Source organism: Pipra filicauda, unplaced genomic scaffold (genome assembly GCF_003945595.2).
Source record: "Pipra filicauda isolate LSUMZ 115617 unplaced genomic scaffold, ASM394559v2 scaffold36_size6622888_pilon, whole genome shotgun sequence".
NCBI classification, from domain to species: domain Eukaryota; kingdom Metazoa; phylum Chordata; class Aves; order Passeriformes; family Pipridae; genus Pipra; species Pipra filicauda.
In genome coordinates, this window is record NW_024104498.1 from 4808125 (window position 1) to 4833835 (window position 25711).

General features: G+C 39.4%; 1 protein-coding gene across 3 annotated transcripts in view; it reads left to right on the forward strand.

Moving 5' to 3' along the window:
* Nucleotides 1-25711, forward strand: part of MAST2 (microtubule associated serine/threonine kinase 2) — a 188986-nt gene that overhangs the window by 68530 nt on the left and 94745 nt on the right. For all 3 annotated transcript variants that reach the window (XM_039384710.1, XM_027747082.2, XM_027747085.2), the window contains exon 4: nucleotides 14708-14739. In XM_039384710.1, the coding sequence (XP_039240644.1) occupies nucleotides 14708-14739 (32 nt within the window). The remainder of the gene's footprint in view (nucleotides 1-14707; nucleotides 14740-25711) is intronic.

Consider the following 25711-nt stretch of genomic DNA (forward strand, 5'->3'; position numbering starts at 1 on the left):
TCAGTGGAGAGAGAGAATGCCTCAAGTCAGCATTTAAAAACAGCTCCAGAAATTCAACAAACCAGACTTGGATAGATCTCACCTATTTCTAATTTGCTTAATAAAAGTAGAATAGGGTGGGAAGAGAGCAACCTTAATCACTTAAAGGAGAAGCTTAGTTAATATTAGCTCCCAATACCTAACTGATTGTTAAACATAGGGTACAGGTAAAAATCTGGTGTCTCAGTGAAGGGTTCTCAAGTTATTGCAGGGAATTGAAAATACACGATGATGTAGTCAGACAGCAGGTCTTCTACGTGTGTTTGTGTGCGTGGCTCAAGGAGCTCTCAGCAGTAAAAGAACAGGTTTGCTCTTTTAAACTGAATGCAACTGAACTGGACCAGCTTAGTAGAGAGGCTCAGAGATGAGACCTCCAGAGGCACAGCAGGTCACTCGCATCTGAACTATGGCAGCCTCTGCACTGCTGCTGAGAATGGACCCAGCCTTCGGACTATATCCACCTTCCAGCTGAAGTCACTTTATCCTTGTGTACTGAGGAGGCTCCTGCAAGCAGAGGTGATCCCTAAGGATAAGAGGAAGCTGATTGTGATAGAGGGTGACTCTGTCAGTAAATGCAGTTAAATGGATTTCTGTGTGGGATGTTCAAGGGTGCTTTGAGGGTAACTTCAGGTTGCGAAGTGGGACATTGAAATACAAGAGTTCTGTGATAGCATTCCCTGTCATACCTGCCAGCTCCGTGTGTGGGAATCCTGTAGACAAGAGATTAGCAGCCCACATGTGTGGGTGATGTAACGGATGATATAATGGTGTAAAAAGAAGGTGTGATGGGAGCTGATGAACCTTTTGGGACTGAAGGCTTCTTCCCGGAAGGAATGCTGCACCTCAGTCAAGACAGAATCATGCTGTGGGTACTAAAAATCAGAAGGAATGTAGAAGGCTGGAGACAAATCCAAAATAGCATCTCTTAGGCTTCAGACTGGCCTTTCAGGAAGCAATTATTTTGTTATGTGCAAAATATTCCCTCTATGGCTTATCCTAATGAGCACTGGCCCAGACTGAAATCTTCCATTCTCGTGACTTGTCCTAACTTTGCAGCTTCCCCAACCTTATTTAATGGTTCCTGATGTCACTGTCTTGAACTGAGAGTTGGTAGCACAGTCCTGGAACTGTATGTTTTGCTGTTGCAGGCTGGAATTTTTGCCCAAAGAGATTCTGTGATGCTTTTCTTCTGCAATATTTTCTTATCCTGGTAAATGTAATGCACAGAGCCTCTTCCCTGCCTCTACGTCGTAATCTATCAGTCCTGAAAAGCAGATACTCACAATGCTATCCTGTAGATATCCTGTGTGTGGGATGCCTGTTACAGAGGGTGGTTAGTTGGTGACAAACATACTTTTGTTTTATTTTTCAGGCTTCTAGAATTAATGTGGAAGCACTTGAATTTGTGCTTTGCTCTATCCTCAGTATTGCACATGGCAGCTCCCTGGCATTGTAGGCAGGTTCATTTCCCTTTCCCACATCTTGCTATTATGTTGTTTATTTGCCTGTTGGCTTTTTGAACCCTTTTTGCTCCTTGCATTTCTCAGGCTCCAGAGACTTATTTGCTCTGATAGGCATACCTGAATCTATGAGGCAAAAGCCTATTAGGCATGAAGGAAACCATAGGTGGAGATTTTCAGACAGTACAATGAACTTAATTTCACACTTTTCCCGTTGAAATTAATGGAAATTTGTACAGTGAGGTTCCAATATTGTTTTGAAAATACTATTTTTTTTGTCAGTCATTTGCTTTATCAGTTTCTAGGGCTGAACAGGCAGTGAAATGCTATTTAAGTATACTGAAATTAGCAAAACTTGAAGTATTAAGGCTGAAAATAAGGTTTAGCCCTCCTCAGTATAGTTAATTTAGAAATAATTCTTTCAAGTTTGTTTTACAGTACAGATTCTGCTTCTTAGAACCAGTACACATTTAAATGCTCTGTGTCCATCTGCATTTCATGTTAAACTTGGCCAGAGAGGCTTATAAATATTCAATTAGAATAACTGGGAAAATGAAAAGAATATTTTATTCATCTATAGTGTCTATTGATTTTTTAAATAAGTAGGCATAATGTCTATCGATTTTATTTTGTAAGCAGGTTATACATTGCAATTTAAGGTCACTAGACATAAATGCTGGGCAGATCCTTACAGTTTCAGGCAGGGGAGGGAGTATGATTTCAGTTGCTTTACCTTCAGCTGAAAATATTCCAACACCATGTTAACAAAGCAATGCACTTTCCTAAGGGCTCACCTAGTAAGACAGTGGACTCACTACAGCTGAAAAACTGCCAGGTCTCTGGTAATTCTTGTCTCTGTGTGAACCATCTTAGTATTTTTCTTAAATAAATACCAAGCTGATTTTTAAATTTGTTTCAAAGATTAATACTTCTATAAAAATAAGTGATGGGCAGAAAAAGAATCATTCATTATTTAAGAAGCTACTGTGGAATTAATAACAGTGAAAGTACAGTGCTACCTGTGACATACTTTTTTCTTAATCATATAGGTGAGAAAAGATCATTTAAGATGTTAGGTCTAAATTGTCACCACTTAGCTTATATGTAAATCTGGAGTAACCCCAGAAGCTGCATTGGGATTGCTTTGGATGGGTGTTACATAAATTCCCCTAGAGCCAGTCATCTCTAATTTCCTGACTACATGGTGGGTTTGCTTTCCTATGCTGTAATTCTGAATTGGACAAGTGCAAAGTCCATATTAAAAATAAACCCTTAAATCTCAGAGGTTTCTGTCAGAAGGTCTATCTTCTTATAAACTGAAATGCTTAAAATGCATTTGGAGCAATGTTTTAGCCCCAAGAATAGGATTTAAGTGGAAATCATCACCTCTTGCCTTTTCTTGGCTGTGCTTTTACATTGTGAAAAATGAAAAAGGGAAGCATGTTAAAAGACCTTTGAACCTGTTGCAATCAGTCCGTTTTGGAACTATTTTAACAGTTTCCAAACTGTTTTTATTGAATTGAAAAATATCAGTTACTGCAGAATTTAACTTTAGAGGAGAATGAATGGAATTAATTCACTTTTTATTTAATTTGCTTTTTCTGTGTGCAGTGAATGAATTTACAGGATCTCTTTAATTCTTTTACTAATCCTTCGTTCTGGCTGCTGAAGTTGCACTTCTCTTGGGAGAATTTGGTGAGCACCAGTACAGCTTGTGGGTATCACTGGCTGAGAGAAGACATTATGGAAACAGAGATTAATGAGTTAAACATCTAAAGGAAATACACCAAGATTTTTCTTGATGGAGAAAATAACTTATACCAAAGAGCAGAAGTAGATGGTTGCTATTGGAAAGTTAAATCTTGAGTTATTCTTTGCAAGCTATTTAGATTATTTCTTCACGGATTGTCACTAAATTTTCATCTTTTTAGTTACTTCTTTGTAGTTTGGTCCCTCTCAAACAAAAATGTGAAAAGTTTGGTGAAAAGTCTTGGGGTTTTTTTTTTCATTAGTTACCATCATAAAACTTAAACATTTGATCATCCACAGCAAACATACTTTGTATAGAAAGTCCTCTAATGTACATGGCAGCACATCAAAATTGTAACTCCTACTCTGAGAAGAGCTATTTAATTGGGGCTGATTGTTAGCAGGGTGGGATAGGCAGAAGGAAATTGCAATGGAACTTGAAAAACAACAATGAGAAGGCTTGTGCAGAGGTATACAGCTGGGTTTTAGGAGCTTGCAGCACTTTTGTACTTAACTGTTTTGATGTACTGAAAGTTTGCCTGTTAGGTGGTTAGCAGTTTACATGCTGCTTTTTCTTTCCAGCATGAGCAACGTTTTTTTGGTAGGTTTTGTGAAATGTGTATCAGAGGAGCGCAGACTTTGATTCTGGTGTTATAGTTCTCCTATAGTACAATAAAGATGTTGAGTTAAAAATAACATATTAAAGACTTATTGACTCCCTAGAAGCTATTGTGAGCTGAATGCTTTAACCATGCATTGAATTCAACCTGAAAGTGTGAGCAAGGACCTTGATTAGACTGGCTGTTGTGAGATCTCTCAGGTTCAGGAAAAGCCCCTTCCCAAGTCCTCTTTGAGGAAGAGCACTGTTTAGTGACAACTTGTGATGAATTTGCAAGTCTTGCAAAGACTTTGGAAATTTCTTCTGGCTCCGTAAACACAAACAGGAATACACCTTAAAGCCTGACTTTGAAGTCAACAGCTGAATGAAAAAAAACCCTTCCAGTTTCTTCCAAAATGAGTAGAGGATGAAGACTGTACGGAAGAGTAATGGTGGTACAGACAGTCCTGAGTACCTGGAAGGCTTTTCCTGGTGATGAAATCAGTGTTTGTTCTGATTTGAACTATGGTAAAGGACAGAAGACAAGTTTTAGAGATTGATTAATATCTTTTGGCTTCATATATTTTCAGAAGAGTCCCTATTTATAATTTAAATGCAACAGAAAGAGAATCCTAGCCAGAACATGTCCTTGTAATAGAATCAGCTGTTTCTGTCAGTCCATTACAGAGCACTAATCGCCCATCAGAACTAAAAGTCATTATGCACAGTCTGCAGTTTCTCAAATCTGTGCTTTGGGAGTGCATGCCTGTATTTTACCAGTACTTTAATTGGGGATGAATTTTCGTTGACTCTGAAACAGATCTCTTGGCACCGAGTAAGCCTGAATTACCCAACTGTATTAAATGTAAGGTTGTTCAGAAATAAATCTGTGAAAGATGCTTAGATGTATCCCGTGCTTTTTCACAGGAGAAATCTTAGTGATCCAAAAACTTCAGTTCACATTTGCAGAATTTGTGGTATACATGTAGGACAGGACTGGATGTGGTTACTTAAAAATATGGCCAGGGATGTGGTAGGTCAGTTCCCAGCTCTCCTCTCATTTTGAAAGCTGCTTTTGTGAGATATGTTCTGCCTCCTTCAAGCATGAACATTGTCTTGCATACACCAGTATAAAACTTTCCCCACACTCAGTTTAACCTGTAAATAAATCATGGATTTGGCCCAGCACCACTTTGTGGTTTCCCACTTTATATTCCACTATAGAGCATTGTCACATGTGAACATGACAGGTATTGTTGTACCCTTGAAGTTAAGATAGTGTAAGATTATAATTTTTAAATTAGGGTAAGGTGGGTAGTTATTGCAGTTCTATCTCACCAAAGTGGAGAGGACCATTAAATTGCCTTTTTTTGTATGTTTGTCTTTATGGTTAATTTAAATATGCCTAAGCAGATCAAATACATTTTTGAAAGTGTGTGTGAAAGAGATAATAGGAAAGCATGTTCCAATTTAATATTTGGTATTTTTTCCACTGAAAATGTTGTTTTTCAGAACTAATTATGAAAAAAGTTGTGACAAAAAAGGTTTGTGTTATAACTCTGAAATGAGTCACACTAAATGTGTTATCACCTTGTATTTCTAGGGGATGGATGTTTCTTCCTGTACACATAATACAAACATAAAACTTCTGTGGCCGTTTGCTTTTTCTGTAAAAAAATATTTATTGTCTGGGAGTGAAACAACTGAGCCCTTTCTTTCATCATTTCTGTCCAGGGTTTGTGTTCCAGTTTGGAGCTCAGCAGACATAAGCAATATCAGAGACTATTCACTTTTAAGGGCAGAAAGAGAAGTTAAAATTCTGTTGTCTGGCTGGCATCTCTTATTCCAAATTTTCACATGGTGCTCAGCATGTGGAGTTCTTCACTGAGTGGACAATGGCCTGTAACTATTCCTTTGTAAAAAACCACGAGCCTCCTTCTCTGGTTTTGTGAGAAGCAGAGTTTTGAGAGGGGTAAGCTCAAGTGCCTCATGCAGCTCAGCTAAGCAATGAAAAATTACATCTGCTTGTTCTGTAAATAATGTCCAGTCAGAGCAGATGTAATTAACTGCTGAACTTAATGGATGCCTCGTGAGGTTACAGATGCTATCAGTCATAAACTAGATGAAGGCAAGGGAGCTCTATATGCTTGGAATTCCTTTTAGGACTAATTACTAAATATCTTTAAAATTGATTGCTTATGCTTTCAATTTCTGAGAGTGTTTTCACATGATCTATGTGGAACGGACTTGCTGCATCTTTAGAACAGGATGGGAGACACCTTCGTGGTTGAGGGTTTTTGAGGAACAAAAAATTCTTTGTTCCCCAGAACTTTCTCCCAGAGCTTTACTATTGGTTTTATTTCAGGGCTGGCCAAGCTGTCCAGCTCTCCAACGAGACTGGTCTGACTCAGATTTTTTTTTTTTCCCCTAAATTAGTTGAGAAATAAACAATTGCAAAGAGAAAATTCTGTCAATGTGTCACAAACGTTAGCCTGATGTTGACAAAGCAGTTGGAGACACAGGGAATGCCTCTCAAAAACAACAACCAAATTTAATTTCTGCCTGTTTGCTTTCAAGCAGCTGGGGATTCAGTGTGAAACCAGACTGACAGAATAGACAGAACCCTTTGGACTGTTTTAAGGGACCTGCTGCTGATGTTAATATGGAACTGACCTTTTCTTGCTTCAGCTAGTGTTGAAGAATGTCCAGTTTATTTCAATATAATATAATGCCAGTGTATTTCAATTTTTTTTTTTTTTTTTTTTTGTAATCTCTGATCTTTGTTCACAGTCTGTATTAAAAATGCACTGAATGGAGATGAGCTGATGAGCCTGTCCAGGAGTTTTCGTGAGATGCACATAGTTTCATGTAACTTTTACTTAGGATAAACCAGAAGGGTCCTCAGACTCGCCAAAATTATGTTTGGCTTGATTATTCTGTTTTAAGGGATGTTTAAAGAGTTTTATGGGTAAATTTGGTGGTCAGGTAGCCTTGATGACAGCTGTTAATTCCTCTAAAAACAACCTTTTAAGGAGTAGACGTATGAATGGTAGAAATGTCAGCTGACTTAATCATGGATTAATATTAGAATGAGCCAACAAGGGAGAGAATAAAACTGGATTTATTAATTTGTAATACTCTTGGCATTTTTAGCAGCTGTGACTGTTTCCTTGTGATCGTTGCATGCCCAGTCTTGAAGGAATTTTTGGTGCGAGTCAAGACAGAGTAATTTTAAGAGCAGTTTCTAACAATAGCATTACAGCTGCAGTCCTGTGTGGCTCCAAGATGACACTCTTTTCTGCATTTTCCAAAATTTTGTAGAACGTGACCTTTTGACTTAAATTTCTGAAACTGGCGCCGTCTGGCAAAATGAAAGAGAATTTTGAACAGTTGCTCCCATTATTTTGGATGTCGGTTCAAGGCTGGGCTGGCTCTTTCACACATCAGGAATCTGCTTCGTGGCCTTGTAAAACTAGAATTAAGTAATGAGGAAGATTAATGAGCTGTCTAAGCTGTGGGCTTTATTCCTCTCAATATTCCTTCTCCCTTAGGCAAATTTGTGCAAAAATATAATACACATAAGGAAGATTTGCAGCATTTATTATGGGTGTTATTTCTCAAGTTTGAAAGTATAACCTGCCATTTATTTACAGAGGACTAACCCACATCTTGCTTTTTATTTTGTTGATCCACACACACATTTTGGGTAGCTGTTATTGTTTATTTCAGGGAGTAAGTTATCATAATGGTCTTCTGCAGCTACTGCTGTTGCAATTTATGGATTACCTGTTAGGAGAGCAAATTCACCTTTTTTCTTCTGTGCTGTTTTTTCTGTGCTTCCCCTCCTCATCTAGGACTCTGGGTTACAAAATTCAAACTGTAATATTTAAAGTTACCTTTTCCTGGAAATGAAATTACATCTTAAAAAACATTCTTTTACGTGCTCTTTATGATTTAAAAGTAACTCTGGGAAATGTATTTGAAGAGGGCTGCTGCTATGGTTGGGGTTTTTTTTTAGCCTTGAGGAAAACAATCAAGTTGATAGTAAATTAGTTTGCTGATGTCTAAGGATTGAACAGCTGAGTTACTGTACCCCAATTCTCGACCTGACCAGGGATCTCAGAGCTTGTCTCGAATTTTCAGAAACCACCCACTGTTTAACCTCAGCTGAAAAGCTTGGGATCAAATATGAAACGAGCCATTGTCTTTACTATGGAAAGAAAGAGATGCTGCTTGACTGATGGCATGAAATTAGAGCGACCTGTGCTCCTGGTCCCCAGTGACAGAGGTAGGAATGAGTCCTGTGGAGGAAATGAGAGCTGGAAAACTTTGAGTCATTCATTGCTGTGGCTGTTGAGGGATGTGTGGGTGCCACCCTGCCCTGGGCTGTGGGCACCCAGTCCCATGGAAGCTGTAGCTCAGCTGTGGCAGGTGGCTTTTCCAGGGGCTGGGCAACTCCCCATTCAGCCCTTGGGAATGTGGTTTGCATCCGCTGTTTTTTGTTGTCCTCTGCCTGTCCAAGCCATGGTGTGTGGTTTCAGTCATGTTTGTCACCACGAGCAGGTCCCGTCCGGCCCGTGGTGTGCTGGGTAATGTTGTATTTTGGGCTTGAAAACATGATGTAATGTATAAAATATGGAATAGACACTTCAGCTGACTAAAAACTATATATATATATAAATATATATATATATGTAAATGGGAGTGGGTACTGAAAATATTCTGAGGAAAGTGTGAATTCTTGCCTGTTTTGAGATGTATTCTGGAATTATTTTAGGTCAAGTAACCAAGAGCTTAAATCTTATGGAAAGCCCTGAGGTTAAGTGATATGAAAGGTTAGTGGGCAGCTTCTGGATGCATTTATTCTTGACAGGTTAATGCACAGATGTGACCTGGATCCTTAGCTTTGCTTACAAAGGAATAACTTTCTGTTGCCCAGGCAGAAGGGCTGGTGGGGGAGGGAGAATAACTTGCTGTGTTTGAGAATTTTGCTTAAAGTTTAAAGGGCTTTTAGCTTTATTTCCTTTTGCAGTAACTCTAATTTGAAATAAATCCAAAGGCTTTTTATTTTGCTGACTAGGAAGGGATTTCTAAGCTGAAGAGGAGAGAAAGGCTGGAAGATCTAAAAACATGAAATGCATCTGGCTGATTTGTGACCTGTGGGTTGGAAGACTGATCTATACTGAATATTTAGAGAAGTAGGGCTGCCTGTAAGTTAAACAGCTGAGAGGTTTTTTTCCCCATTTGGTTTTATATGTTAATGTACTTTGCAAATGGCATTTTTACTGACGTGCAACTTCTGCTGGGGTAGAGAACTACTCCAAACAGTAAATTTAATTTGCTTTGAACTTGTAGTATGTTTAGGGTAGCACTGGGTGAACAGGTACACTGTTGGCTATTCTGTGCCACACATGTTGTCCTGAAGGCTGTGGCACTTTGTCACCGAGGAGGTGAGATTTCTTAGGAAAGGATGGTTCCAGGCAGTTTGGCTGGTCCTGGGAATATGGGAAGAGGCACTGGGGCTAAGCCATCCATGGCAGTCCATGAATTTGTGTGATGGCAGACATAAATTCAGTAGAGTGAGGAGAAAGGTCTGGGAATTAAACTCCGTGTCCTCTGAATATTTAGAATAGTATTGGCAAGAGCTTGAGTATTCGTTTTCTGTATTTTAAGTATCTCTGTAGCTAAGCAGATGATCTAACAGTATGATCCTGAATTTAGTTTCTAAAAAGTCAGTAAACTGTAGAAAATATCTGCAGCATATTCCATAGGTTAATCTGACCTTCAAGGTAGATATGGTTTTAGTGTTGCTGTTTAAAATTCTTCACTGATGAGTTTGGAAAACAAGTTCAGATGTAATCATTTCTAGAAAGAGAAATTGAGAAGTGCTGTATTTAATAACCACTGACAATGATATGGTGAAAAGAAGGAAATTATTTTTACTGACAGATTCTGATAGGAGAAAGAGAAGCTTATTGTGGGGTGGGTTTCCTTTTTTATTATTTTTTTTAATTTTATTTTTTTTTTTAAATCACCATGAAAAATTCCTTCCTGTTAATCTGATGGATGGATTACAGTTTGCCCTTGCACGGCCAGTTGTACTTTCCATCAGAACTGGAGATTCCAACCCTCATTATATCATTTCTGTAATGCAAATGGTTATGTATAGAAGGAGATTTAATTAATCCCCTGCTGGTTGGTAGTATACCCTAAAGCAAACATAGTCAGCAAAGGAAAAAAATTAAAACACGAGTGCATGGTACCAGGTCACTGACTGTCAGTGGAATTTCATCATCTGTGAAATATTAACTTATTAACCGAAATGTATTTGCTCTTATAGCTGTAAAAATATTTGTCTATTGTCCCAAGTGATGATAGTGAGCTACCTTGCAAGAAACCAAGGTCAAAGGCAATCTCAGGGATCGTGCTGTCTGCTCTGGCAAAAATATGGAACATCCTGTGTAGTGATGGTTCTCACTTTAATTTGCAAGGACTCCATTTAAGCTGCCATCAGTGCAGGCTCCAGCATCCAACTTTGCCTGTGGGTCTGTGCCATATGCGCAGCTACACATTCAAGGACAAATTACAAGGCTGAGAGAAAGTGACAAATTTGAGTGATGGGCTCCTGGTTTTTTCACACTTTTATAACATAACCTATCTGTTTAAACGGTGTGGGTTGTATTTTAGGTCAAGGAACAAATAGATTTCCAGACTTCATTTCCGTGTGCATACAGTTTCTGCTGCTGCCTGAAACACTCCTGTTTTCAGATGCAGTTTCTGTATCTGAAAGCTGACAATTGAATAAATTTTTCAGTATCTATGCACTAAACAATGTATTATGGAAACAGAAGAAGTGATGTTTGAAATGGCCAGTGTATTTTCCCTTCTAGCTTCCTTGCTGCCTCAAAAATGAGGATTCAGTCCTATTGTCAAACCTGAACTGTAGCATGATACGGTGTCCAACTGACTTGATATCCTCATGATCTGAGGTGATAAGATAAAAGAAAACAAATATAAGGAGCTCTTTTGAAGGCAGGTATTTGAATCTGCTTTTTATAAACTCCACAATACTGAATTTCTTTCCCAAGATCCATTTTTAACTACTTATCTGAAAATTTGCTGCTTCTTTTGTCATGTAGAGATCAAGTTGCATGTTTAATAATTATGCCTTGAAATATGGAACTGATACAAAAAATTAACTTTCAGAACAGTCTGTTCTTGTCATTTGGGTACTGCAAGATTTAATACACTCTTTATTTTTTAGGATCTGTGGACGTAGTTCTTTATTTCCCCTTCTGAAAGTTCTGTGTGAATAATGTGCACCAATCTTTTAAAATGTTCTTATGCTATTTAGCACTTCATATAAATCAAATATAAATGTAAGCCTCTATTTTAAGGGTTGTATTGTTGACCTAGAGAGCAGGTGGCATGGGGGCTGGCTGAAGTAATAATGGTAATATAAATATAGCTACTGGCAGCACAAGTGCTCGGGGAGGCAGATGTGTTGTCGGAAGGGGCAGTTTAGAATCTTGCACGTTCATGTGTTGTTCTCATCAGAAGGGTGGTCTTAAATGAAAAATGTCCTTTAGGATAAACCAGCTTATTGAAAGGATTACAGCTGCACCCCGTAAATAGTGTTTCAGACCAAGTAGTCACAGCTCAGCACTCTTTTATTAGTTATCTCCCCTCTTAAAATGTGATTTATTTTTTCAGGATACGTGGACATATAATGCCAAACTCCATTGTGGTGTGCGTCAAATCACCAGGCAAATCACGCCACTTCCCTCATAATTTACTAACTAAAACATTTAATCTGTACTATAAAACTGACTCTGAGTAGAGTTTAACCTTTGTAGGGTGCTTGTGAAATGCCGTTGGACTTTTCTCTTATATTTTGCGCAATTATTGAATCATTGTTTTTATAGTGCTTCTTCACTATGTTTGAAACTACCCTGTTATTTCAAGATGTAAACTCTGTTTGTCCCACTGCACACATTAGTGTTGAGCCATCTTAAGACACAGCTGAGTCTCCACCCTGTGAGTGTGTCCCCATCCCTGGTAGGCATTTCCATTGTCTGCTTGATCCCCTGGAGACCTGCAGTGTTCTGCTGACAGTGAACATCCTCAAATAGGTGCCCTGAAATAGGCCATCAGTTGTCTGCAGTCTGCTCTCTCCTTCCTTCCATCTCCAGGCATTTTCTTTCTGGGATATAACCTTTTCAGACCCCAACTCACTGGTGGTTTGGGAAAAGCGAAGGATGTGATTACGCTGCTCGTGGCTGTCTAACATCCAGCTCTGGTGCTTTTGCCTTGGCCCTGCTGGTCGTATCTGACTTGGGGGATTGTAGGTGCTGTTCCCAGCCCTGCTTTGGAGAGGCAGAAAAGGGTGAAGAGCTGGGAGGGTGCTGCCTTGGCATTTCTCCAGAGGACAGGAAAAGTGCTGTGGAGGTCGGGGCATGGCTCGCTGTATGGCTGTTAGGGTTTTTGAAGGGGATTTTAAGACTAACAAGAAAAGAGGCATAGTGGAACAACAGGTATAAAAATTGATTGTTTTGATTGTGCTCTTTCTTGTCAAGACCACAGTGATATTAAATGTGAGCCAGTGCCTATTGATTGCACAGCTGCACTGTGTTTGTCAAGGTGGAGGTGCAGAAGGAAGACAATTGCTACATGGATAGGATGATGTTTCAGTTGCATTGAGATGTCATCTGCTAGGACTTTCTTCCTTGCTTGCTTGGGAACTCAGTTGATCACAGTTTTCAAAGGTACAAAGCTTTCAGGAACAAAGCCCAAGGCAGTCCTCCTTCTAACCTTGCATGCATTTAATCCTGAATTACCTATATTATAGGAAGTATTAAAGGTAATAATTGTGTGAGTAAAACAAGTGTTCAGTAGAGGAAAGGAAAGGATTTGTCCATTCCTGTTCCTGGACCATGTTTCTTGTGAGGTATATCTGTAAGTCACAATTATTGGAGCTGTGCTGCTGCAAGGGAGTGTTCTCTAAGTGACATTTCAGCCCTAATGACTAGAGCAAAGGTTGTAAAAATGAACCCTAAAAGCTGAAAAACTAGAAGGTAGATAAAGAGACTTAAAGGTCACTGTTTTGCTTTTTCAGCCAGTACCATGAAATTCCAGAGCTTTATACATGCATTCTGAAAATTTCTGGGGCTGACTGTGTTGGAATAAACAGAAATATATAATTTGAATGGAAAAAGTGCCCTCTACCAAAAGGTGCCATCTTCTTTAAAGAGGATAAATTAAATACAGCTGCTCATATGATGTAAGAGATGTATATGCATGTGTAAATACTATACTATCTACAGAAGCAGAATAATATATAATACCTATAATCTTACCTATTTATTTATCCATTTGTAGTGGCAAAAAGCTGTCATTGCTACGTAGGCTTCATGATTGGAAAGTAATTCTTCCTAACAAATGAAAGTGGAAGAAGTACCTTTTTTAGAATATAAAACACACAACCTGTTATAGATGCTAATGATTTATTATCTTATGCACTTGAAGTGTTTTGATTAGATCTTGACAAGTTTGTCTGATGACAGGAATTTATTTCTCGATGCTGTAAGCTGTCAGCCTTGTGATAATTCACACATGAAATTTGCTTGGAACTGTTAAACTGCAATGAAATTTCAAATTGTGGAGAACTCATGCTTGAAAAGAATAACACCCTGTTTAAGATTGATTTGTTTGTTTATTGATTTATTAGTTTTAGTGGCTGTAACTTTTTGGTATCTTTGAAAAACGTTCAGGCAATTCCCATGCGTTACTGACCGGACCAGTCACTGACTGTCAGTAACACAGTCATGTCAGTCATGAACTCCGTAACTAAAGACGGAAAAGAGATTTTACCAGATTTTATGGATTTAATTTTTTTCTATTGACTTTTTATTTCCCCTCAGAATTCAGTGAAAACATTGATTTTAATTTTTTTTTTTCCCTTAGAAGGGATGAAAGACACAGCACGTAGATCCACTTGGTATTGGCTGTGCTGGCACTTGCTGTGATCAGCCGAGGCGAAGCAGCCCGGGATCAGGGAATATTTTCCTGGCGAAGCATCCAGGGAATATTTTTAGGGATACAAACCAAGAACCGGCGGCGGGCGCGGCTGCCACCTGGCGGCGACCCTCGGGAGCGCAGCCCCGCCCGGCCGCGAAATCCAGAGCCGGGAGCGGGCGCTCCCTCGGGATGCCGCGTCCATCCCTGGCCGCGCCTTGGGGTGCCCGTGGGCTGAATAAAAACCTTAAAAAGAAAATAAAAACTGAAATAAAAACCTTAACACACCCCCCCCTCCCCCCGTCTGCCTTTGCTTGTGCTGCCGAGGTGCAAAACGGTGCTGGTAAGTGGTGGTTGTGTTTGGCCTCCGATTTTTGTACGTTTAAAAAAAACGCGAACAACCAAACCAACCCCCCAAAAGCCATTCTCTTACATTAATTCTTCCTTTTGGTGAGATTGTGAGACCACCCCACACAGCTGCAGGCACACTGCGTTCCTCACTCCTGGAAGGGATTCGATCTGATGCTGATGCGGAATGTAGGACAGAATTAATTACTGCCTTATCTGTGCTTAGGCTTGAATTTCAAAGTTATGTTTGCTCTGTTGAGTGCTTATGATTTTTTGACTACAAAGGCAATGGCTGTTTAGACAAAGTGAGCAACTTTTGTACCCCAGGCTGTGCTCTGTGGATGTGCAGCAGCAGTGCTGTGGAGTTCTGCACTGAGCATGCGTTGGGAAGTGGCCAGCTCTTTATTAATTTCACCTCAGTCATTTATTGATAAATAAATTAGTAGTAGCTAATAACAAGTAAAACTAACTCAGGTTTTCATTCTTATTTTTCTTCCAGAAAGAGCTCAGTCTCCCCAGAAGAGGAAGCTTGTAAGTATAATTATTCTTTATTCATCCCTTGGTTTGTTTTGAACATATATAGCTGTTCAGTTGTGGAAGTAATTTAGATGGGCAGATGCTCCGTTTTCTCTGTTAGCATTTTGAAGAATCTGTCACGCTCTTGGAAACAGCTAGCTTGGATTTCTCTGAGACTAAAGCCTCTATTCATTTCCTTAAGCGTAGTAGGAGAAGTAGTAGTAGTGTAAGCTTACTTCTAATTACCAGCTTGAGCTGATCCTGATATGGAAGTAGCTGCGGTGTTGAGTGTTGCTGCACTGACATTGCTGAAGTGACTCCAGAGAAGTCACTGATTATTTATGTGATATGGACAACTTTGATCACTGTTCTTCAAACAGTCTGTTGACAGAAGTCTAAGCGCACAGCTCCTGGGCCATGCAGGTCAGGTGTTTGTGGAGCAGGCAATCTAATAGAGGTATTTCAATTAAGGAGCACATGTTGGGAAAAGTGGGCTTTTAAAAATGCGATTTAAACAAACAGTAATTTTTTAAAATGCATTATGATGTTTAAAGAATTTTAGTGAACCAACTCGTGTTTCAAGGATATTACAGAGCTTAGTTTCTGCTATGATTACAGATTTATGGTGGAAGAAATTGCATTATTGATTGCATTGTATAAAAGAGAAAGCTTCTGTACTGCCTGCTGTTGCATTATGATTTAAAATTGTTTCCCAAAGCTTGTGGACTACGGACATGAAGCTCACAAAAAGCATATAACCTTTCTTCCTCAGGTTTCTGGTTCTAATGCGAAATTATTTTCAGCCTTCCAATGTAAGCTATCCCCTTTGTATAAGAAACAATGTTTGGAAAATGCTGTGTAGTGCCAGTGATTCAGGGCCGAACAATACAACAGATCAAAAGGTCCTTTTTTTTACAGTGAGGCATGACCAGACCTTTTTGTTTAGTTCATATGACAATGATAAACCAGTCAGGGAGTTATTTAAAGAACATGAAGCACTAACTGGTTTTGGTTTTTTTTTAACCAGTATGCCTCAAAGGCTGGCTTAACGAGATTTGAGAGGTTTCTAAGACAGGTGGTGTTCATCATTTGAAGATTATGAAGGTTCTTTGATCAAATAGTGGAGCAGTGAGTTACCAGTAAGTTTTTCGTTAGTGTAGCTTAGATATTTTTGCACAAAACTTTTGGAATTGAAATTGAGGATGCCAGAGATATTCCCTTCCCTCATTCCAGTGTGGAGGTGGGTATGACACAAAACTATTTATGTATTTTCATTTGAAATATCTGAGATGCAAATGAAGTGCTTCATATGTGTGTAGTGTTTTAGTTACTAGTAACTAAACCAAATGACTGAATCCTTTATTTCTATATTTACTTAACACCTTCAGTTTTCATTGCTTCACTTTAGTTTTCTTCCAGAAGTTAATGCCTTTTAAGCCATCATTATGTGAAGAAATTTAGCAATCTGTGTCAAGAAGATCCAGGCCATAAATTTTAAGGTTGCAGCTATTAGTGAGATTGAAAATCTATGAAGAATTGAAATGTTTTAAGTTCGTTGCCTGTGTTATCTAGTTGATTATTGACTTGTGGTTTCTGGAATTACAGATTCTGTAATCAAATCCAGTACCAAGTCGAGTCAAGAACCAAATGACTTCTTGTTGTTTGAAAAGTTTAACTTTTAAGAAATGAGTAGTGCATTGGGCTGGTATAAATGCCATATATATGTATCCATATAAAAATGGATATAAATACCAATATATACTGTTTGTGTTGATGCTGTACTATTAAGTGTACAGGCTCACTGAAAAGGGACTTGTGGAGTTGATGTACATGGTTTTGTATATCCCAGTATCAGAATACTTACTTGGATTAAAAAAAAAAAAACACTTAGTCTTTGAATTAGGAATTAGAGATATTTATATCCAGGGAATAATTATATGTGTGTATATATATGGTGAAAAATATACATATACTATGTAGAAATTTGTTCAACCGTTGTCTCAAAAAGGACTCCGTAACAACTGTAAGCAGTTCACAATTCTTCTGGAGGCTTTTCATTTGCTTGAATCAACTTAGCAGTGAACCTCATAAGCACAAATAAATTCTGAAAGTAAAATTTATTCTGAAAAGCTGTTTCTGTGGCTGATGAGTAGGGATAGTTATGGATGTAGCTACATCCTGATTCATTGGCTGTCAGTCTTTGACTTTTGTTCACGGACAGAAGCAGAGGCAGGAATTGACAGGAGGATGAAGTGTCTGGCTTGAAGCCACAAACCCTCAAGAGGTGCATCCATTTGCTGCACAAACTCCAGCCTTTGTAGCAGTTCAGTAGCAACTGTGTTATATACAAACATCAGCCACTCAGCGTTCTTTTGTGTGCTAGTCTTGAAGCTGGGGTGCACTTGCTACTGTAAAAAAAATATTTGGGGAGGAAGTAATTATTTTACAGTCAGCCAGAAGCAGAATGAAGACTTGATTATTACTGCTTTCTTGGTGATTGCTTCACTTGATTGTTGGGTTAGAAAGGTTTTAGCCTGTGGATTAGCTTGGATATTTGTCATTGCTGAATGGAGAAGGACAAGCTTTTCCTGACAATGCTTCTGAATTTTTCTTTGTTTGACTCTCATTGCTTCATATTTCCTGGGTCGGTATGAGTAGTCTCTATTTTTCTGCAGGGACTGATTGTAGGCATGGACAACAACAGTTGCTGTGCCTGTTTGTGCTAAGGAAAAGGAGTGGAGTTACATGTTTCAGTATTTTTGTCAGGAGAGCGTGAGCAGTTTTCCTGAAAAAGGAAATTCATCTAAAGAAGGTCTTGGGTAGAAGCTGAAGAGAATGAATGGTGGGATAGAGCCTGTGAAATCTGTTGATGAGTGATTCTGTTTCCATATTAGCAGAAAGAAGCACAGGCACAGTGTAAAGGATAGCTTTGTCCTTAGATATGTTGCAGTCTTATTTTGAAATAATCAGCACAGAGTGAGCAGACATGTAAAACAGATGGGGGAATTGTATGCAGGGTGACACTAAGAGAAATGCCTGATTATTTAGATACAGTTTTGCTGTAAATGTGCTTAAAGTGTTTGTGTTTCTATAGGGGAGTTATGTTTAATACACTAAAGGAAATTATACTCAACTGAGTTGTAGGCTGCTAAGAGGTTGAATAGTACGAGAACAGGAACAAGTAGTTATGTTCTGTCTCTGGTGTGGTTCAGTAATCAGAGTTCAAAGTTTTCCTTTAATGAATTATGCATAAAAATGTATTGGTTATGTTTTTCCCCATGCTTTGTTCACAAAAGAAATAATTACCATTCATGAATATTTTCTTTAATTTCAAATAGCGAATGTGGAGTGATAGACCCAAACTTTGATCTCCAGCCTATTAGTGGAAGTGGTTTAATTATTTTCAGCCTGTTGTGTTCTTTTGGAGCTACATCATGTACAGAGATTGGTTTTTGTATTGTTGGCTTCAGCTTTCACGTGGTTTTGATGTGCACCTGCACGTGAAGTGCACTAGAGACGGCCCTGACCTGAAAGGACAGAGGTGGGGACTGTGCAGCAAGAGGAGGTTCTTGATGCACCACCTGTGTGTGTTTAACAGCATTTCAGCACCCAAAAGACCAGGCTGCAGAGTGCAGTTCTCATTGTGGCTGCAGGATGCACAGCACCAGCCTGCAGCTCACTGTTTCTTCTGGTTGCCTCCTCGGCTGATCAGTGGTCACTAAATCCAGTTGGGGTTGCACTTGAGCCATCTGGTTTCTTGTTCAGTACCCCATTAATAATAAATGAATAATAAATGTGGTTGTTTATAACATGAATTTTATTGACTTCTTCAGGCTTTTTAATGAAAAATGTGGGTTTATATTTCAAATCCTTGTGGTTTCTAAGGCAGGGTTACCAGTGTGGGTTGTTGTAATTTTTGGGCTATCTAAATGAGTAATTTGCTAAAAAGAATATATGGTTTTCCCACATTATATCTAAATTTGAAAAGAATAATTTCCTCAGCAAACTAAATTTGCTAAACCAGTTTGTAACTTCAGGTATAAGTTGTTTTTGTTAATTCTTTCCTGCTATCAATGATCTGTATCAAATAGATTTTAAACTCTGTGTACAAACGGAAAAAGAACATGGAGGCATAAGAAACATGAAAAAAAATTTTTGATACAGAATATGTCCCGTAAAAATACATATTTATATAAATCAAATATTACAGACTGCTGTTTTGATGGTGATATGTGCTGGTAAAAAGTAGTATTTACCTTAAATTTTTATATCTGTCTCTATGAAATACGGTAAGCAACGTAATAGTGTTTGCTAAAGACTTATGCAAGCCTTTTATGGTGGTTTTTATCCCTTCTAATTGCTTTTTAAGACAGTTTATGTCCACTGTGGGACTTGTTTTCTCTTGTTCTCTCTCTCTCCTTCCCTGCACTACCCTTCTACTTACAAACCTCTGAAGGGTCTTAGTTGCTACAGCAATGTAGCAAGTTGCTACATTTCCGAGGGTGTTTCATTAAACAAGTCTTCATCATAATTTGTTAAACTTACTCCCAGCTTCCTGACAATAAAATAACACTTAAACACACCAGGGAGTTTCTTGGGAAGGATGTGCTGAATTATGTGTATTCTTTTTAATGTTTAGACCTTGAAAACAACATCAAGTTTGATGGCAGGAAAGAAAATGTCTGGCCTTTAGTGCTGGTTTATGTCTTCGTGTTGACATGCTCAGGTGCTGTGGGAATTCCTTCTGTATCTGCAGAGAAATGGAGTATATCACTCTGTTTCTGCTCATCTCGACGGGTGAGCGTTTCTGCTGGTGATGGATCGATGCCGTTTCCCTGCCAGGAGCAAGTGCTGTTGCCCCAAGAGTGGGGAAACCAAAGTGTTGGAAATGGATGAAAAATGGTTCTGAAAAGGATCAGGGAGTTGTGCTACTTTCGCACTCTGTTCTGATTTGGATCTGGAAATAAAGTAAGCAATAATGCCTCCAGTCGATGCTTTCTGCTTGTGATGCTTTCTGTAGGTGGGGAGAGAAAGAGGTGATCTCTTCTGACCACCCCTTCCTTCTCTGAGTGTGTAGAGGCAGCTCACAAGCAGTGGATCAAAAATAACCTGCTGCTCTTAAGCTGATACGTGGGGCTGGCTCTGGAGGTGGAACATGCCAGATTATTCTTGGGGGGCTCCGTAGCAGTGTTGCTATTTGTATATTAGGCTTTAAAAATAATTTGGAAGCGTTGTTTCTCTAAGAGAATGATTTGGTGAATTAAGGGGATTTTAGTGTTCTGCAAAGACTGTAATCTGAGAGACAAAGAATTTATGGAGGCTTTCATCAAGGATTTAAAAGTGGAAAGAGTCTTTCGTGCAGTTCTTATTATCGAGTTTCCACTACTTCATCCAGGTTCTCATTTAAAGAGTATAATAAAATTACACATACCATACCAAATTTGTACCTTTTGTTGTTTGCTGTGCTGTCTTACTCAGAAGGCACAGTGTGGGGGGGCAGGGGCTCTGGCTGTGTAAGGAGCAGTCACCCTGGTCCTTACTCCTCAGCCTGGGCCGTCTGTTTTCCTGACCAACTGTAGCTGTTGAGAGCTTGGGGGATTTTGTAGTGTGGGGTACTCCTGCTGTGATTGAAATTATGAGAGGGTCTGAAGATAGGAGTTGTCACCTGGAGTTCGACTTGGTTGATGAGTAGTTGTGAATGGCAGTCTTCACCTGCCTAAATACAATCTTTAACACTTTGAAGTCTATCGAAGACAGATATTTGGAAATTTTTTGGGGAGGAAGTTGCATACTTGAAAAAATTGGAAAATGTTGGATGTTATTTGGGAAGGTTTCGTTAATAGCATGAAATTGATTTTGAGCCGATTGAAGTTGCCCTTTGCAAGCCAAACTGCCAGACTTGCACTGTAAGGGAACATTGTCTCCTAATGGTGTTCCCCATTCCCCCCCCCCAGTATCTGGCTCCCCAGGCTGCTGCGAGTGCTGTTGCTCTGTTTTCAGCTCTGGAATCCATGAATTTTATAGCTGAAACACAGCTTGGGAGTTAGGGGAAGGTGTTTTAAGATTAAAGTTGTGCGTGTCGTTCAGGGGATTGATTTCTGCACGGGGGCTGGTTCACGTGTTCCCCCGCCGGCCGGGAGCAGCTGCTCCTCGCACACCGCTGATGACTCTGCCAGGGCTTTGGGTGGGAGCAGTGGCTCTGCTCCTGTCGCCGTGTGAGTTTTCAAGCTGCTCTCTGAGGTTTCTGCCAGAATCCTTTCGAGTGTACCATCGCTCCCTTTGGCTTTCCGCTTTCCTTTTGATTTGGTGAGCGCGACTGCTCCTGCTCCTGCTCCTTGGAGCCCAGGAGAAGTTGGTCTCTGATTTGCTGTGGGCTCAGCCGGAGCGTGTCAGGACCACACTGCTGGCTGTGTGACAGGTCAGATGGCCACTCTGTGTCCTGGACTTGTCAGCACCTTCTTCCTTTCGTGCTGGTGGGCTTCGTTTCCTTTCGCTGGATGCCATGAATAGACTCGCAGGAGATTTTAATTTTTTTTTCCCTATTTATAAATAATTAGGTTTTTGACATGAGCTGTGCGATTAATCTGGACCATTACTGAGCTCCTGAGGTCTCTCTGATGCCGGGGGTATATGAAGAGCTTGGAATTGCACTGATTGTTCTGTGCTCTGCGTTGGAGTGATAACGGTGGGCTCTCCTTCCCGGCTCTAAGCCTCTTATGCTGGGAAGAGGCACAGTGTGTCAGCACAATGATGAAACGGAGGAAACAGAGGCTTGGAGCCCCATCTCTGCGGATCCAGTAAGGACTGTAGTGAAAAATAAATTGCACTTAAACATTTCCAGTTGAAACTGTGAAGAAAAACCAGCCAGAGTTTTCTGTGGCCAGTAGACGTTGCTTTTATTTCTTAGAACTTTATCTGTCGTGCTTATTTGGCTGTACAGGAAATTTCATTTGGAACCTTTAGCATTTTACTTTTTGTGGGGTATTTGCCATAAAGTATAGCCAAAAAAGAGCAATGTTTAAATATTTTTAACTGGGGTATATTGTAGTTAGGTTTTCTACCAAGTATTAATGTGGTAAAACTGAGTGTTTGTAACTCTGTCTTTCTAGTTTGATCACTCTTGAGATTTAAAAAGTACTTCTAATAATCTGTCAGGAAGGTGTCACGGGACTCAAAGCTTCAGAAACCTTGGCTACCATTATTATCTTTTAAAATAAAGAATGTTATAGCAAACTTTAAGATTTAAAGCTTAAAGTTTTTACTTTCTAGAAATACATTTTTATATGTATTTCTATAAATAGATTTCAAACAAGCAATTTCATTTTAATGCTTGTGTCCTTTATAAAGGCTTTGAAATCTACTAATGAAAACTGCTATTTCTGATGTTTTTAATTATATTTATTGTTTCTATTTGGTAAAATATTAAAGAAATTGTGTATTTAATAGTATGTTTATAAGTAGGGGAGGTTAAATGAATCTATCCCGTAGTCAGTGGAGGGAGGAGCAGGGTAAGAGGCAGGCTTAACCTTTTCTGTCTGCAGACTGTAAAGCTCATCAGCTGTGTAAGCAGAGATTGCTAGTGGGGAGGATTTCCAATATGTAAAGGTTACTTACTGATAAGTATTTAGATTCATTAGGAAATCTAAAGCAAGGAACATGAGCAAACATGCTTGACTTCAGGACTTTAAGTGTAAAGTATCTGAATTCTAAACAAAGCTGAAGCGTCCTTCAGATTTCCATTCTTCTCAGTTTTATGTTTAAATATGGTAAAGAGAAACTTTTTTCAGCCCTCAGTCAAAAATCAAAGTTACAGGTGTAAAGTAGAGTGACACTAGTTTGTATTCTAACACATAAGAACACTTTGTAATACCAGTATTTGTAAGTTAACTTTTACTTTATTTCTAGTGAAGGACATCTCATCGTGTATAGTTCAATGAAGTAGGTGTCAGAACCTCTGCTCTGTGTTTCTGTAGAAGTCTGTTTGCAGCTTTTGGAAAAACAGCTACCTTGAGGCATTTTCTGTGCTCTCTGTGTGTACAAATGTGTGTTGGCTGCTACCCCTGCAAAAGCAGGACAGTTCACAGAGCTGAGCACAGAGCTGGGCATCAGCGTCCTCAGCTGCAGTCCTGATACAACCAGGGATGTGCTGTGGACATGTCACTTTAACCTCTTCGTGCCTCAGTTTCCCCACTGCTAAAATTAGAATAAAGCCATTTTGCAGTGCTGCTTTCAGGCTTAAGTAGTTGTTGTTCTAAAACACTGTCACTGCTAAGTGTTGTTTTCTAGTTTAATGGCTTGTGTAATTCATATTTTCACAGTTGGGTATTTCTGTTATTGCCACAGCTGTGGTATGACCATGGCTCCCAAATTGTGAAGGCTGTGATACAAATGGTCCATGTCTGTTACTGGTGCCATTATCAATTTGTTGTTTTTACTCAATTAAATGTTTTATATTAGAGATTGACAGTGGTGCATATTCCAGAAAGCCTGGAAATCGCTACAAAGAAGGATTTGGATAATTCCAGATTGGAAGGTTTTTGTAGTGGAAAAATAACATTTAATAGATATTAAATTGAATGAAAAATACATTTTGATTTGGATAGTAATGGAAAGCATGACTTTTGACCACTTAGTTTATTGTATTTATTGAGAAGGTATAACTTATATTTTGGAAGTATCTTTTTTTTTTTTTTTAATTGAAACAAAAAATGTGATATTGACCCTGATTTTTGTTTTTTCTACTGTGGTACCTTGTCAGAATCTCCTCTCCTTTGTACTCCCACTGCCGAGGAAATGATGTTCATCAGCACATGTTCTCTCCTACATCTGCTCCAGGTCTGCAGCATCTTAAATTCCCATTTAGTGCTGACTGTGCACTTGTTACTTCTCCTCTAGTATTTTACCTGAACTCACAACCCCAGAGCAATCCATCTAGTCCGTGCTACAGCCATCCTTTTCAGTGGAGGTAAGGAAAGGTGTCAACTAGGAATTGCTAATGGTTTGGTGTTGGCATAACCATCTATGACCTTAACAGCTTTATAGTTCAGGAGAATAACATCTAACAGAAGGGAACAGCCTTATAGTCATAACTTACTTACAACCATTTAGTGTTCAAAGTTCATGTTGCTTATGGGTACAAGTTCTTTTTAGTTCATGTGTAGTTTAAGGCCCTATGTAGGGAAGAAGGTAAAATGGATAAAGGAGTGGAAACCTGTCTGCTGGTGTGTGCATGCAAATTGCTGGTGGTTAGCTTCTGAATATGTGTGCAACTTGTACCATGCATCAGAGGAGCCCTCACAAGCATGGCTGATGTCAAGAAAATGAATATAAAGGTAAAACAGCCAAGAGTGAGGTCCTTAAAAATACCTGTCTAGAATAGTGGGTCTGTGCTAAAGGACTGCATCCAGTTCTATTCACTGGAAATCCACATTGCTGTCTTACAGAGGCTGGCAGGATGAAGTCTTCAAATGATAATGAGTAAAATCAAGCCTGTTGTTAGCGGGTTTAAACGTGGGGTACTAGAGTCTGTAAACCAAAACCAGCCCAAACCAGCCCAGTTTGTATTAAAGCATTGGAGAGGTTGACTGATGTATTTTTCTTTCAGGATTAGCTCTTGCTCCTTGTTGTGCTCCTATGGGACATGCATGGCCACCAGCAGCCCCAGTGGAAACCTTCAGGTTCTTCACTAAGAGGAAACTTTACCTAGTGAGATACTCCCAGGCAAAGGCTAACAGAAGCTGGAGATCTTTGTGTGTGTGGTTATGAAACTGGAGCTCATTGTGGTACCTACTTAAAACTTGAGCCAGCATAGCATCAGAGGGCTGGTTTTGAAGTTCACATGCTGCAGGGTGGATGTAGCTGGTCAAATTTCAGTTACTCATCAGGTGGTAATGCAATAGCCCCTGAATCTAGACTGTTATTTCAGAGGGAGATTGCTCCTGCTGGCCAGTTCTGGTGGGAGCAACCAGAAAATGCGAAGTTGAATTATTTTAGGCACCTGCCCCTCTAATGCAGAGTGATGAATAGTACATCAGGTTGTCAGCAAAGGAAGGGGATGTTGCCTGTGTCTGTCCTCACTGTGCAGGGCCATGGAGAGGGGCTTGCCCAGCAGGCTGCTGCTCTCCCTGCACGTTGGGCAGCAATTGGTGACAGTTCTTAATAAGGTGCTCATTTTGGCAGCACTGGCGGTGAAGGGCAGCAACTACAGAGCAGTCTCCTGACATTTCAGTGTCGTTGTCATCAATCTAATTTTAAATGAATTTTTATTATTTAAAGGCTGGTGTTGGGTAATGTTCCTTTAAACAAGGGTGATTAAATACGATTAAATGCTTTTTAGCCTTGGGGATAATTAACAGACTGGTAAGTGGCAATTAAATATTAAAATTAGATTATTGTTGTAGTCAGTTGAGAACTGTTCTTTTTGGAGATGAGATCTGATGATTATTGATTATTTTCAAAAGGCCTTTTTGGTACTTACTACTTTTTTTCCTCTGAGAAATTTCAGGCTTCTGACATGGTCAGTGAATAATTTTCTCTTTAGGAGCAGTTCATATAAAAGTCTCATCATCAAGTTTTATTCCACTGTTACTATGGACTCTCCTTGATATTAATATTTTTCGCATATGGGGACCTTCCAGCCATCTGCTCTTTAAATACTGAATGGCTGATGATTCACAGATATGTTGTTCTGTGTAAGAGCTTAGGTCTGCTATAATAACTTTTTTATTTTCGTCGTTGTTGCTTTCACCTGTGCAGCCCTTGATGCTGTTTTTATCCAGTCTTTCTTTGTTGTAGTTTTGTTTACTTGGTTACGGTACCAGTGATAGCCATTCCTGCTTGCTTAGAGCAAAGGTTCATCTTGGCAACTTAGTACTGTCATTGATCTACTCAGCTTAGCACCCTCAGTTAGCCAGGCAGAGGTTCATTTCCATGGCTATGCAAGGAACTGCTGAAAAATGTAGCAAGTAGAAGGCCTTGACGTTAAATC